This window comes from Salvelinus fontinalis, chromosome 5, assembly GCF_029448725.1.
Source record: "Salvelinus fontinalis isolate EN_2023a chromosome 5, ASM2944872v1, whole genome shotgun sequence".
Taxonomy (NCBI): Eukaryota; Metazoa; Chordata; class Actinopteri; order Salmoniformes; family Salmonidae; genus Salvelinus; species Salvelinus fontinalis.
In genome coordinates, this window is record NC_074669.1 from 33,706,620 (window position 1) to 33,720,180 (window position 13,561).

Genomic DNA, 13,561 nt, shown 5'->3' on the forward strand with positions numbered 1-13,561 from the left:
CAAACAAATTATAACTAATGTAAAATATACTGTCCGTAAAATGTATATAGTATGTATAATCTGGAAGTTGAAGCCTAAGTGTTGTTGTCCATTAGTTTACTCCAATTAGGGGAGCGAGCGGTGGTACTGTTAGGGGAAAATAATAAAGGAAAATAATATAACAAATCTAAAACATTCAAGGGGAAAAAAGAATGGTTAGTGGTAGAGCTGCAGACTCCAGACTATGTATGGCCTCCAGTAATTGAGATCTGCAACTTTCACCTCTGTATTTCCCGCTATCTATGAGTCCACCTCCTATCCTTCATGCCTATCTATGAGTAAACCATTTTTAAAGAGGGAGAATACCATTTTTAAACAGCATTTATTAGCAAGTAACAGAGAGTGTTTATTTAGGAGAAATCACTTTAGCATCATCAGTCGTTCAGGTGGTCACAGTCACAACAACATGGCTGAAAGTAACACAGTAACATTAATTCAGTGGTTCATCCATTCAGGTTCCTTTCAGATTTTATGAATCAGATGAGACCTTATCAATAGTTTTACACTTGTTCATAAAGTAACAGGGGATACTGCACACCTGAGAGGCACTTCAGTGTTTTATATCTCATAAAGGCTGAATAAGGAGAAATGACTATAGCACAGCTCTGAGATAGTACAATACATGAATTATGCTGTCCCAAATGTCAAGAGCGATAATATATCCATTACCACATGAAACTTATTGGGGGAAAAAGATCAGAGATTGCTAGACGAGAGGGGCATGATTAAATTCATTACATAATTTTCATACAAAACAGATCTTCTCTGAGTCATAATAAATCAAACTGAATTAATATAAAAATATAGCTGGAAGATGCAATGCCGGGGTTCAAGCTGTGGGACCACTTTGCGACCATCAGGACAAATTGGAAAAGCTGCCCTAGGACGAGCTACTTCTGTACTCCTTACCAAGCTTGCCAATTATCAGAACTCAACATTAAACAGATCACGCAATACGCTTTTAATGTAATATTTTCCAAGAATCTTTCTCAAACAATATGGGTTCTATGAGCAATGAGCTTGCATGAATGATTCTGTCCAACAATTCCACCATGTGGCCAAACTGAATCATACTTTATAACTTAGCTAGACTCATCGGTCTGAGTTACAACGGATCAAGAGATATAAACATGTGCCCGTTATAGCGCCATTGTTTGGTCGATCTGAATGCGCGTAGAGATGTTGAGTCTTGACAGTGTTTGGAACATGTGTACCAAGTTGTTACAATACGAATATCGGTTTCGGAGTTATATGCATTCATGTGCCAGAACACATCCACATGAATGTTTATTGATCAGTAGCAGCCATGTTGTTTGACATGCTGTCCTGGAAAAACATGTGAGAGCTTGGTCCATAGATGCCATGTATCAAGTGTTGTACAGATGTGTCATTCGGTGCCAGAGGAGTAATGTTGAATGGTGTTTTTTTTACAAAATTCTAAAAATGGCAGAAAATCTATCATAGTGGACCTTCAGGGTCCTGGAGGCAAATTAGTTCCTTGTGAGGAGAGGGTCCTATGTAGCAAATTTTAGGACTCTAGGTGACGAGGAGTGAGGGTTATGACCTTTCAAAGTTAGCATTTTCAATCGCTTGCTATAGTGCCACCATGTGGCCAATTGGCATGGCATTGCATGAGAGGGTTTGGTCCTTTACCATCTTGCAAAGATCCACCCTCCTGGGCCAAGTCACGTGATTTTGATTTTTTCCCCACACCATTTATGGAAGAACCCGAATAATAATAATAATAAACGACATCAAATACAATAGGTTTTCACACGGATTTGCAGGCTTAGCCCCCTAACTATACAGTTGGGAGAGTGAGATTAGAGTGCACCCATATAGTATATCTCTAGTGTGTTCTGGTCATTAATATATTAGAAAAAGACAAAGGGGTCAGAGAGAGCGAAAGGGAGAACAGTCTTTCTCTTCATCCATTATTCCATCTCATCCTTCTCTCCTCACATTCTCTCTTACTACAGTGCGGGTCCTTCCTCTCCTCACACTACTAGAGTTGGATGGGGGTGGCTGCTGTTGAGCTAGAGAAATGGTAGAAGTTACCCCTTAGTGCAGGTCTAGGACCAGTTTTGTTGTTGTAACCCCTAGTGGTTCAGGTTAGGATATGAAGATCTGATACTAGAATAGTGCTAGGGAGGTAACCTCTGACTGTAGCCCCAGGTTCTACCTCACAGCTTGGCTTTGCCTGGCTGCAGCTGCAAACTCTGGAGCTTCATGGCCATTCCCATATTCCCTGTGATCTTCAGCTTGCCCTGGAAGAACGCCTAAGGATCAGAATAGAGAGTCAGTCAGAATCAAAAACACACAGAGAGAGAGAGCAAGCAATACTAATTTCACAGCTGCTTTTTGGGAGGGCATAGCACACAACCATTTTTTATTAAACACACAAACACATATCTTGCACACACAATTAATCTCTCCAAACAGTTCTTCGTCAAAGCGCAGCCTCCATTTTGAGCAGTGGAAAGTAAATCACACTGCAGACAACACAATGGGGAAATACTCTTCTGGAGTGGGTCGGAAAACAAACAATTTTGAAATGATTCCTGACCGGCTATACTCCGGCAGTGTGTGTTCCTGCCTGGTTTAAAGAGTTAAAATGGAGAAATTAACATCAGTGTGGAAAGTGGGGCAGCAGCAGGATCTACAGACCAGAGGGGCATATAGGACAGCCGGGGACTGCCTGTGCCTTGTGGCAGGCAGCACTAACACAGTGACCCTAACGGGTTTGGCACTGCACCCAGCGTGTGTGAAAAACCACTGGGGAAAGTGAAACCAGATTAACTAAACAGGCAGCCTTCATGGACAAATCTCTCCCCCCTGTATTGCTCAATATAGGCTACAGCTCAATATGAGAGGTAGCACTAAGCATGCAGGCCTTCTCAGAGCTACAAGTGTGAACATGTTGTCAGATGTACTCGATGTACTTGTTTAGTGTACACCCGGCTTAAGCAACAACGATAGACATCGTAACAGAAGCCCTGGAGGTTTCCTTGGTGAGACTGTAGTTCCAAAGACACGCCTATCCTCCATTACAAAAGCACCATTTTATAACCTGGGGAAAAACTATAGAAGAAATGGACCATGGTCAACCTTTTGAACGATAGATAATAGTACAGTTGGATCTAAGGTAAACAAGTATGACATCATTGCACGATGAAGATCCCAACCCTCTTCCTGGAGAGCCATCCTCCTGTCGCTTTTTTTCTCCAACCCCAGTTGTAACTAACCTGGTGCAGCTTACCAACCAGCTAATTATTTTTTAAAAATCAGGTACGCTAGATTAGGGTTGGAGTGAAAACCTACAGTACGGTAGCTCTCCAGGAACAGGGTTGGAGAGCCCTGAACTACCCTTACAAATTCAGAGCCGAGTTCCTATACCACAATGTAGTATACAAAATTCCATTCAAAATCAGACATACCTACAAACAGAGCAAATGAAAAGTAAAATAACACAGACGTTGACCGCAGCGTTACTCATATTGAACCCGCTTTTTTTTTATTCCAGAACGCGTTCTACTTAACGAAACAATAAGGTTAATGTGCTCTTTTCTAAAGGGATCACCTATCAGGAGGCCAGTGTTGAGATCCGGCTAATAAAGACTGTGCCCCATAGCAAAAGTCTAGACTGTGTTGATGAAGTTAATCAACAAGGGAAGCGTTTTATCAAGACAATTATGCCAAATACTTTTTTTTAAATTAAAGTCGGCTGGATGTCCTTTGGGTGGTGGACCACTCGATACACAGGGAAACTGTTGAGTGTGAAAAACTCAAGTGTTGAAGTTGTTGACACAAACCGGTGCACCTGACACCTACTACCACACCCTGTTCAAAGGCACTAAAATATTTTGTCTTGCTCATTTACCCTCTGAATGGCACACATACACAATCCTTGTCTCAATTGTCTCAAGGCTTGAAAAAAAACTCCTCCCCTTCATCTACACTGATTGAAATAAATGTAGCAAGTTTTTATTTTTGAATTTCACCTTTATTTAACCAGATAAGCTAGTTGAGAACAAGTTCTCATTTACAACTGCGACCTGGCCAAGATAAAGCAAAGCAGTGCGACACAAACAACAACAGAGTTAAACATGGAATAAACAAGAGTACAGTCAATAACACAATAGAAAGAAAGTAACATCGGTCAGGGATCATAGCTTTCACCTGGTCAGTAGTTTTTTTCCCTCATCAATCTATACACAATACCCCATAATGACAAAGCAAAAAAAATGACAAAGCCCTTTACGCAGTGCTTTGTTGAAGCACCTTTGGCAGCGATTACAGCCTCGAGAGTCTTCTTGGGTACGACGTTACAAGCTTGGCACACCTGTATTTGGGGAGTTTCTCCCATTCTTCTCTGCAGATACTCTCAAACTTTGTCAGGTTGGATGGGGAGCGTCGCTGCACAGCTATTTTCAAGTCTCTCCAAAGATGTTCGATCGGGTTCATGTCCGGGCTCTGGCTGGGACACTGAAGGACATTCAGACACTTGTCCCGAAACCACTCCTGCATTGTGTTGGCTGTGTGCTTAGGGTCACTGTCATGTTGGAAGGTGAACCTTCACCCAAGTCTAAGGTCCTGAGCGCTCTGGAGCAGGTTTTCATCAAGGATCTCTCTGTACTTTGCTCCGTTCATCTTTGCTTCGATCTTGACAAGTCTCCCAGTCCCTGCCGCTGAAAAACATTGCCACCACCATGCTTCACCATAGGGATGGTGCCAGGTTTCCTCCAGGTGTGACGCTTGGCATTCAGGCTAAAGAGTTCAATCTTGGTTTCATCAGAACAGAGAAACTTGTTTCTCATGGTCTGAGAGTCCTTTAGGTGCCTTTTGGCAAACTTTTGGCAAAAAGGTTGTCATTTGCCTTTTACTGGTGAGTGGCTTCCATCTTGCCACTCTACCATAAAGCCCTGATTGGTGGAGTGCTGCAGAGATCTTTGTCCTTCTGGAAGGTTCTCCCATCTCCACAGAGGAACTTTAGAGCTCTGGCAGAGTGACCATCGGGTTCTTGGTCACCTCCCTGACCAAGGCCCTTTTCCCCTGATTGCTCAGTTTGGACGTGCAACCAGCTCTAGGAAGATCCTTGGTGGTTCCAAACTTCTTCTATTTAAGAATGATGGAGGCCACTGTGTTCTTTGGGACCTTCAATGCTGCAGAAATTCTTTGGTACACTTCCCCAGATCTGTGCCTCGACAAAATCCTATCTCGGAGCTCTACAGACAATTCCTTCAACCTCATGGCTTGGTTTCTGCTCTGACATGCACTGTCAACTGTGGGACCTTATATTGACGTGTGTCCCTTTCCAAATCATGTCTAAACAATTAAATTTACCACAAGTGGACTCCAAGTTGTAGACCATCTCAAGGATGCTTAATGGAAACAGGATGCACCTGATCTCAATTTCAAGTCTCATAGCAAAGGGTCTGAATACTTATGTAAATAAGGTATTTCAGTTTAAGTTTATTTCATTTGCAAAAAAAAAAGAGTTTTCACTTTGGGGTATTGTGTGTAGATTGCTGAGTAAAAACTTTTTATTAATCAATTTTAGAATAAGGCTGAAACATAACAAAATGTGGAAAAAGTCAAGGGGTCTGAATACTTTCCGAAGGCACTGTACTGTATGAATATAACATTCTGTTGGTGGCAAGAATTTTGTATAATCATTTAAATGTAAAAACTCAGTGTTGAAGCTTGTTAGCTAGCATACCATAGTAGGGTTTTCTATTTCACTATTGACAGTTGTCTGACTGGCTGGCTGACTGACTAAAGAAATTAAGTCAAATGAGAGGGCATGAAGAACAGGAGTACAGCCCACGCCATTATGTAAAAACTCAATATTGAAATGGACCAATTAGAATAGACAGCCTCTCTCACACCCATAAGTCTAAGAAGATTGTTTAAGTTTGCAAACTTAAACAAAGAGACTGACTAAAATACAGCATATCAACTCCCTAAAGTAATAACAGCAGAAGTCCGCTACTAACAACTATGGGGGAAAAGAGTTTGTTGAGCCTAATCACGCCCCACCAAGGCCAAGCAATACTTACTGTCTGTGGGTTCATTTTCCCCGTCATCAAGGACAGCAGGTCTGCATCCAACATGGCAATGGTGCAGTCCGCTTTCTTTGCTAGAAGGGGAGAAGGAGGAGAGGAAGAGGCGAGCAAGAAAGGGAGAAGTACAGAGAGACCACAACAATCACAATACAGCCTGTGAAAATACAACTAGCTTTTTCCATTCTTACTGTCAATGTGGATGAAACCTCTCATTCTGACCTGTCGTTGTGGACGCAGCGCTTGCTGTTCTTACCTGTGTCATTGTGGACGCAACCCTTGCCATTCTTCACGTCCACTATCCAGATCGCCTCTTCACCATCCGGACCATCCTTTACCTTGAAGGCAAACACCCCCCCAATCTTCTTCACAAATGACTCCCCATCCTACACAGAGATACAAGGTAGTATAAGTAAGTTATAAGAATGATAATCAGTACTATATCATAATGTCATGTCCAAATATGGGAAAAAGGGACTCCGATGTTAGGCAACGGTAAAAAAAATGTTTTTCATCCCTAACAAAACATTTCACATTTAGTTAAACCATTATTTGATCCATGGGCTTTGTAAAATCATTAAAATAACAGCAAAGAATTCAATGAAAACACACATACTAAAATCATATATTAATGATCAATTAGGCTACTGGAAAACTATTTTCTGAACATGTGTAACAAGGGATATAATGTTTGACTTCCTGTAATTACATATTCTCATAGTCCAGATAGGTTTCAATATTGTATTAATCTATGGATTATCAGATACATAATAGTGGAATATCATTACACCAAAATTAAATCAAAGTTTATTTGTCACGTGCGCCAAATACAACAGGTGTAGACCTTACAGTGAAATGCTTACTTACAGGCTCTAACCAATAGTGCAAAAAAGGTATTAGGTGAACAATAGGTAAGTAAAGAAATAAAACAGTAAAAAGACAAGCTATATACAGTAGCGAGGCTACATACAGACACCGGTTAGTCAGGCTGATTGAGGTAGTATGTACATGTAGATATGGTTAAAGTGATTTTGCATATATGATGAACAGAGTAGCAGTAGCGTAAAAGAGGGGTTGGCGGGTGGTGGGTGGTGGGTGGCGGGACACAATGCAGATAGCCCGGTTAGCCAAAACAGTAATAGATTCTCTGAAAAGTTTTTGTCTGACTCACAGTTTTACGATGTCTGTGAGACAATCCACGTGACTAGGTGCAATAGCTCCTCCTTCTGCCTTCGGTGTAATTTCTCACCTTGGTCTTTGCATCCTGATTGGTCAGTGTCATCTCTTTTGGGAAAGGGCAGTGTGGAGTTCAATAGAGATTGCATCATCTGTTTGGGCGGTATGCAAATTGGAGCGGGTCTAGGGTTTCTGGGATAATGGTGTTGATGTGAGCCATAACCAACCTTTCAAAGCACTTCATGGCTACGAACGTGAGTGCTACAGGTCTGTAGTCATCTAGGCATGTTGCCTTTGTGTTCGTGGGCACAGGAACTATGGTGGTCTGCTTGAAACATGTTGGTATTACAGACTCTATCAGGGACATGTTGAAAATATCAGTGAAGTCACATACCAGTTGGTCAGAACATGCCCGGAGCACACGTCATGGTAATCCGTCTGGCCCCGCAGCCTTGTGTATGTTGACCTGTTTAAAAGTCTTACTCACGTCGGCTACGGAGCGCATGATCACACAGTCGTCCGGAACAGCTGATGCTCTCATGCATGCCTCAGTGTTACTTGCCTCGAAGCGAGCATAGAAGTGTTTTAGCTCGTCTGGTAGGCTTGTCACTGGGCAGCTCGTGGCTGTGCTTCCCTTTGTAGTCTGTAATAGTTTGCAAGCCCTGCCACATAAGACAAGCGTTGGAGTCGGTGTAGTATGATTCAATCTTAGCCCTGTATTGACGCTTTGCCTGTTTGATGGTTCGTCGCAGGGCATAGCAGGATTTCTTGTAAGCTTCCGGGTTAGAGTCCTGCACTTTGAAAGCGGCAGCTCTACCCTTTAGCTCAGTGCGAATGTTGCCTGTAATCCATGGCTTCTGGTTGGGGTATGTACGTACAGTCACTGTAGGGACGACGTCCTCGATGCACTTATTGATAAAGCCAGTGACTGATGTGGTGTATTCCTCAATGCCATCAGAAGAATCCCGGAACATGTTCCAGTCTGTGATAGCAAAACAGTCCTGCAGTATAGCATCTGCTTCATCTGACCACTTTTTTTATAGACTGAGTCACTGGTGCTTCCTGCTTTAATTTTTGCTTGTAAGCAGGAATCAGGAGGATAGAGTGGTGGTCGGATTTACCAAATGGAGGGCGAGTGAGAGCTTTGTATGCGTCTCTCTGTGTGGAGTACAGGTGATCTAGAATTTTTTTCCCTCTGGTTGCACATTTAACATGTTGATAGAAATTTGGTAGAACTGATTTAAGTTTCCCTGCATTAAAGTCTCCGGCCACTAGGAGCGCCGCCTCTGGGCGAGAGATCCTAATGGGAACCAGATAGCCAGCACTGCTGCCAGACAGACTTGTAAAATCTAAAGTAGGACAAGAGATTAGTGATGCACCAATATGACATTTTTGGCCGGTACCGATTTCCGATATTTTTCTTGCAAAAAAACAAAACAGATACCGATAACCGATATGAAAAAATGTTGCGGCCTTTTAAGCATTCTAGTAGTGTTAAATAATTAACACACACACACACGGACGCAGTGGTCTAAGGCCCTGCATCTCAGTGCAAGAGGCGTCACTACAGCCTCTGGTTCAAATCCAGGCTGTATCACATCCGGTTGTGATTGGGAGTCCCATAGGGCGGCGCACAATTGGCCCAGCATCACCTGGTTTGGCCGACATTGTAAATAAGAATTTGTTCTTAACTGACTTGCCTAGTTAAATAAAGGTTACACACACACACAGATCAAAAAGTTATTTTGTTGTTATTTACATATGTCCCCATTACCAGTAAAACATAATCAAAACATATTTCTTTCACTTACTTACTGTGCTGTTTCGTTGTTCATTTGTTCAGTCGTTTCATTCTCAACCAGGATTTCTATGGAACGTCGTTTGGGTATTTGCGTGTCAAAAAATATACTATTTAACACGTCAAATAAGCTTGTTGACCAATCAGTACCTGAATATGACTGCAGGTCACATAATAATTTAAACGGGTTCACACATCTTTTATGTAGTTATTACACATTGATTACACTATCACTCGTATTTCATATGTCACAACGATTTATCGATACGTATACTATGATGCTGGAAAAGTTGTATCGCGCACTACTGCTGCTCATAAAAAAAGCTACCTAGCTCATGGATGCAAACAATGTTCTTCCCCAAAAACATAGCAAAACGACAACCTGTTTCAGTAGCTATAGTTAGCTAGCTACCTACAGTGGGGAGAACACGTATTTTGGCGCAAATATTAGAAAATGGTAGAAGTTCAAGATGACGGTCAATCACCCTCGGTCTGGGGCTCCATGCAAGATCTCACCTCACTATGTATTTTCATGAACTGAAGTTCAATTTCTATAGACTAACAACAAGTTGCAACCAAGCTAATACTTACTCACAAGGTTTCCTAAATCATTGCCAAGAATAATGAAAATGACTGCAGGTTCTACTGGTTTTCAGGCTGGTTGTATTGGTGCCAGCTAGGTACCAAGCTAAAGCTAGCTACCCCAGAAGTTGCTGTCGCGCTATTGTAAACACACCGGTTTTTGCAGACTTTTTTGTACATCTTTTTTGACACGCAAAGACCCATACGGCATTCCATAGTATATATGTCATGACGCTAACAGCAGTGATGGTATTACTGTGTAACTCCGGTGGGGCAACATCTGAAAAATAGCGCACTTGGTAGTGTGTACCGGTGCTCGAGCAGTTGGCAAAAGCCAACATCACCCATGACAGACAACGGTTGATTGTCAAGGGCAATGAATACCACTATCTTGGCTTTAATGGATTTCGCCTTGGATTTGTCTCGCTGGAATGTTGTTCCTCTTTGAAATGACTGCTCGACTTGTTGACTGCTCGATCCACACAGCAGACATTGTGGGCTAGTTTAGGAATGCTGTGTTGCACATATAGAGCAAAATTTTACATGGCATTACATCATGTACCTACGTTATATAGGTATTCACGTCAGCTTTGACATCGGTTTTGCACATTGGGGCGTTAAGCTAGACATTGGGCCGATACCGATGTTGCATTTTTAGCTAATATCGACCGATTCCGATATGTTCACCGATATATCGTGCATCCCTACAAGAGATGAATGTTGCACATCCAGAGTCAAAAGAGTTGCAGACTAGTTTGGTTCCGTTTATTTCTGTCTGTGTAATAGCGGTCTAGTTGTGTATTTTGGACCCAACAGCACGGCTGTTCACTGATGGCTAGGCTGTGTTAAGGCGAGAGATAGAGATAGCGAGAAACTGAGATAGAGCGTGAGAGAGAGCAAGTGAGGGGGGGAGAGATCTGCCATCATCTAGCTTGTGATGTTTATAGTAGTAATGAGGTCAGAAGGAGCAAAGCAGCTGCCAATAAACACACAGCTTTATAGAGTGCAGGACCATTTATCTGATTGGTTCAAACAACGTAACTTTATCATTATATGACATGAAGAAAATCCTGTTTCCGGGAAGGGACCCAAGTGTGCTGCAGTCGAAGTGGAAAGAGAAATGGAAATAGTTTGTCTCCTTCATGTAGTACGGTATGATCAAGTTGAATAACCCTCATATGGCTGTAGTGTGGAGGAAATGGATCAGAGGTCACAATATACACATTTTCAGTGAAAAGGACCAGAAAAGAGGTCTAAAGATGTTGGTGTGAAAACAGAATGAGGATTTGCAGCCTAAGCAGGACGTATTCCAATTGCCATTGTTTTATTTTGTGCCATTTTAGCCTACTTTAGAGGATGAAGCAATCATTGATAACTGAAACAGATAACACACAGTAATGAAGGTACCTCCTCCAGCTTCTTTTTTATCTCCTGGAAGACTGCATAGGCCTTGAACCTCTCCAGGCTGCTCTCTGCATTGGTTTTAACTGCCTGGATTCTCTGGGAGCTGAGAGAGGAGAGAGAGACAGAAAGAGAGAGCGAGGGGGAGAACGAGAGAGACACATAATGGACAGAAGGCATGACATACAGAGCCTGTGAGATAGGCTACAACTATAACAAGCCAATTAGGATTATTCAGCAGGAGAAGAGGCATGGAGGTAGATCACCCAGGCTAAAGAGATAGAGTCCTCATTACATAAGGCTCTTGCCACAGTCACAAGTAGCTATTTTTAGCAACACTAGTATTTACACACTAATGATGCAAGGAATTCGCTTGCAAAAAAACAGAATAGTCCTCCAAAGGCCAGGAGTTAAATCTAATTCAATCTCAGTTTACTATTCAGATTGTCCGTAGGGTAGGTCCTTATGCAGGGGGAAAATAAAATAAAATCAGCTTCTTTGTGCAGGTATGTTGTAGACTCACTTCCTCTCCGCTTACCTCATATCAAAATAAAAGTCCTGCACATGCACCATACCTGCACAAAAAAGCAAGACTTTTATTTTGACATGAGGTAAGCAGAGAGGAACTGAATGAGTCTCCAACAGACACACATTTGGAAATTCTGTTTAATTATACATTCCATTCTGACTTTCTCAAATTCCCTACTGCACAAGGGCTCAAGCATACAGACAATCAACAGAATAAGTTGGAATGTAATTTTATTTAACTTCTGGCTTCCTGCGAACTATTGCGTTTTTTTACAAGCTAAGTCCCAACATGATGGTGTTGTACTGTAAACCATGTCAGTCAACTACTCTAATTATCAGTGACTGACATCCACTGTGAGAGCAGTCCAAATGCAGAGAGCAGAAGAGATATTTGATGTAAGTTGTAGAAAAGGGTTGGCTCTGATTACATAATTAGACTTAACATCTAAAGTTTTAACCTACATCTAAACGCAATATGATGAATGTGGTGTGAAAGTAATACCTGTGGCTAAAGTTAATAACTAGCAAGTATATGGATAAATAAAGATGGATTCAGTAGGAATATAATACTTATCAGGTTGGCAAGGTTTCGCTATCCTGTTGTTATTATTACACAAGTCATGTGTTAGCACAGCAGTTGTCATTGTTTTCAAAGAGCTAGCCAATGAGCTAGCTAGCATAGCTCCACACTTGCATTTCACAAGGTTGACCCGATCCAGATGAATAATGCGAGGAAACGAGTGGCAATTAAATGGCTGTGATAATGTTACTAACTCGAAGTATTTCTCACCTTACAACCTGTGATTCGCGCATTTTGAAATTTGAAACAACCATTTTCAAACAGGCCGATGCAGCTCTTATGCTTGCTGTGTTGTGAACCACTTTGTAACCGGAATTCCTTATTATGCTTCTCTGCAAGACCCTACATGTCAATAGCCGAGAGGGCGATGATTTGATCTTCAATGCAGAGTTCTACTACACTGTTCCTTGGAGCCCAAGATTTTTACCTAGAATTTTGATTCTGTTTTTTTTCTTCTCACATAAACAGCCGAATTTCCTCTCAGCCTATCTGACCTATCTGACTAACATCTTTGTTCATGTGTTGATGACTATTATTGGCCACTATTCCAATCACACGATCTTATTCTGCCTTATTAAACAACTAATTTCACTTGTAAGCCTTTCTCTTTTTATGCACTATTATTTTTTAAATTGTATTTATTTAATGGTTTTATTTTTAATAAAACATTTGTAAGACATTTATATTGCAAACCATATTTTAAATAGATTGTCGAACAAAGGTCAGTACCATGAAATTGTCTTGTCCCTCGCCTCATAAGTCGTGGTTTAGTGACATATTTTGAGTTAGAAAATAAATGTTTCTACCACTTTAAAACCTGTTAAACTTTGAGCGGTTGTTTTGGGTCATGTACAAGGTCTGGAGAGTATGGGGGGGTACACCCCCCAAATTAAAAAATAAAATGAAATATTCATCATAAAATAGAAAGTGACAAATCATTTGAAAGCTACAGGCCTTGTCTTCTTGGATATTGATCTCAAATCTTACTACTGGCAATGTCATAAGAATCTCCCCCATAAAGGGTGGCAGGTAGCCTAGCGGTTAAGAGTGTTGGGCCAGTACCCGAAAGGTCGCTGGATCGAATCCCCAAGCCGACTAAGTGAAAAATCTGTCGATGTGCCCTTGAGTGAGGCACTTAACCCTAATTGCTCTTGTAAGTTGCTCTGGATAAAAGTGTGTGCTAAATGACTTAAATGTAAATGTCATAGAGTTTAATGGCTGTGATAGGAGGAAACTGAGAATGGATCAACGATATTGTAGTTACTACACAATACTAACCTAATTGACGGAGTGAAAATAAGGAAGCCTGTACAGAATACAAATATTCATCCTGTTTGCAACAAGGCACTAAAGTAACACTGCAAAGGATGTCTAGATAAAAAAGAAACAGAATGG

The 13,561-nt window shown here is 41.4% G+C and overlaps 1 protein-coding gene across 1 annotated transcript; it reads right to left on the reverse strand.

Annotated features, from left to right (window-relative positions):
• Positions 1-342: 342 nt before the first annotated feature.
• On the reverse strand, positions 343-12,504 carry LOC129855496 (sterol carrier protein 2-like). The gene is made up of 5 exons (XM_055923216.1): positions 12,377-12,504; positions 11,065-11,164; positions 6,358-6,487; positions 6,099-6,178; positions 343-2,318 (listed from the first exon to the last, which is right to left on the reverse strand). The coding sequence occupies exons 1-5, from the start codon at positions 12,418-12,420 to the stop codon at positions 2,223-2,225; spliced, it is 450 nt and encodes a 149-aa protein (XP_055779191.1). The 5' UTR covers positions 12,421-12,504; the 3' UTR covers positions 343-2,222.
• Between the last annotated feature and the right edge of the window lie 1,057 nt (positions 12,505-13,561).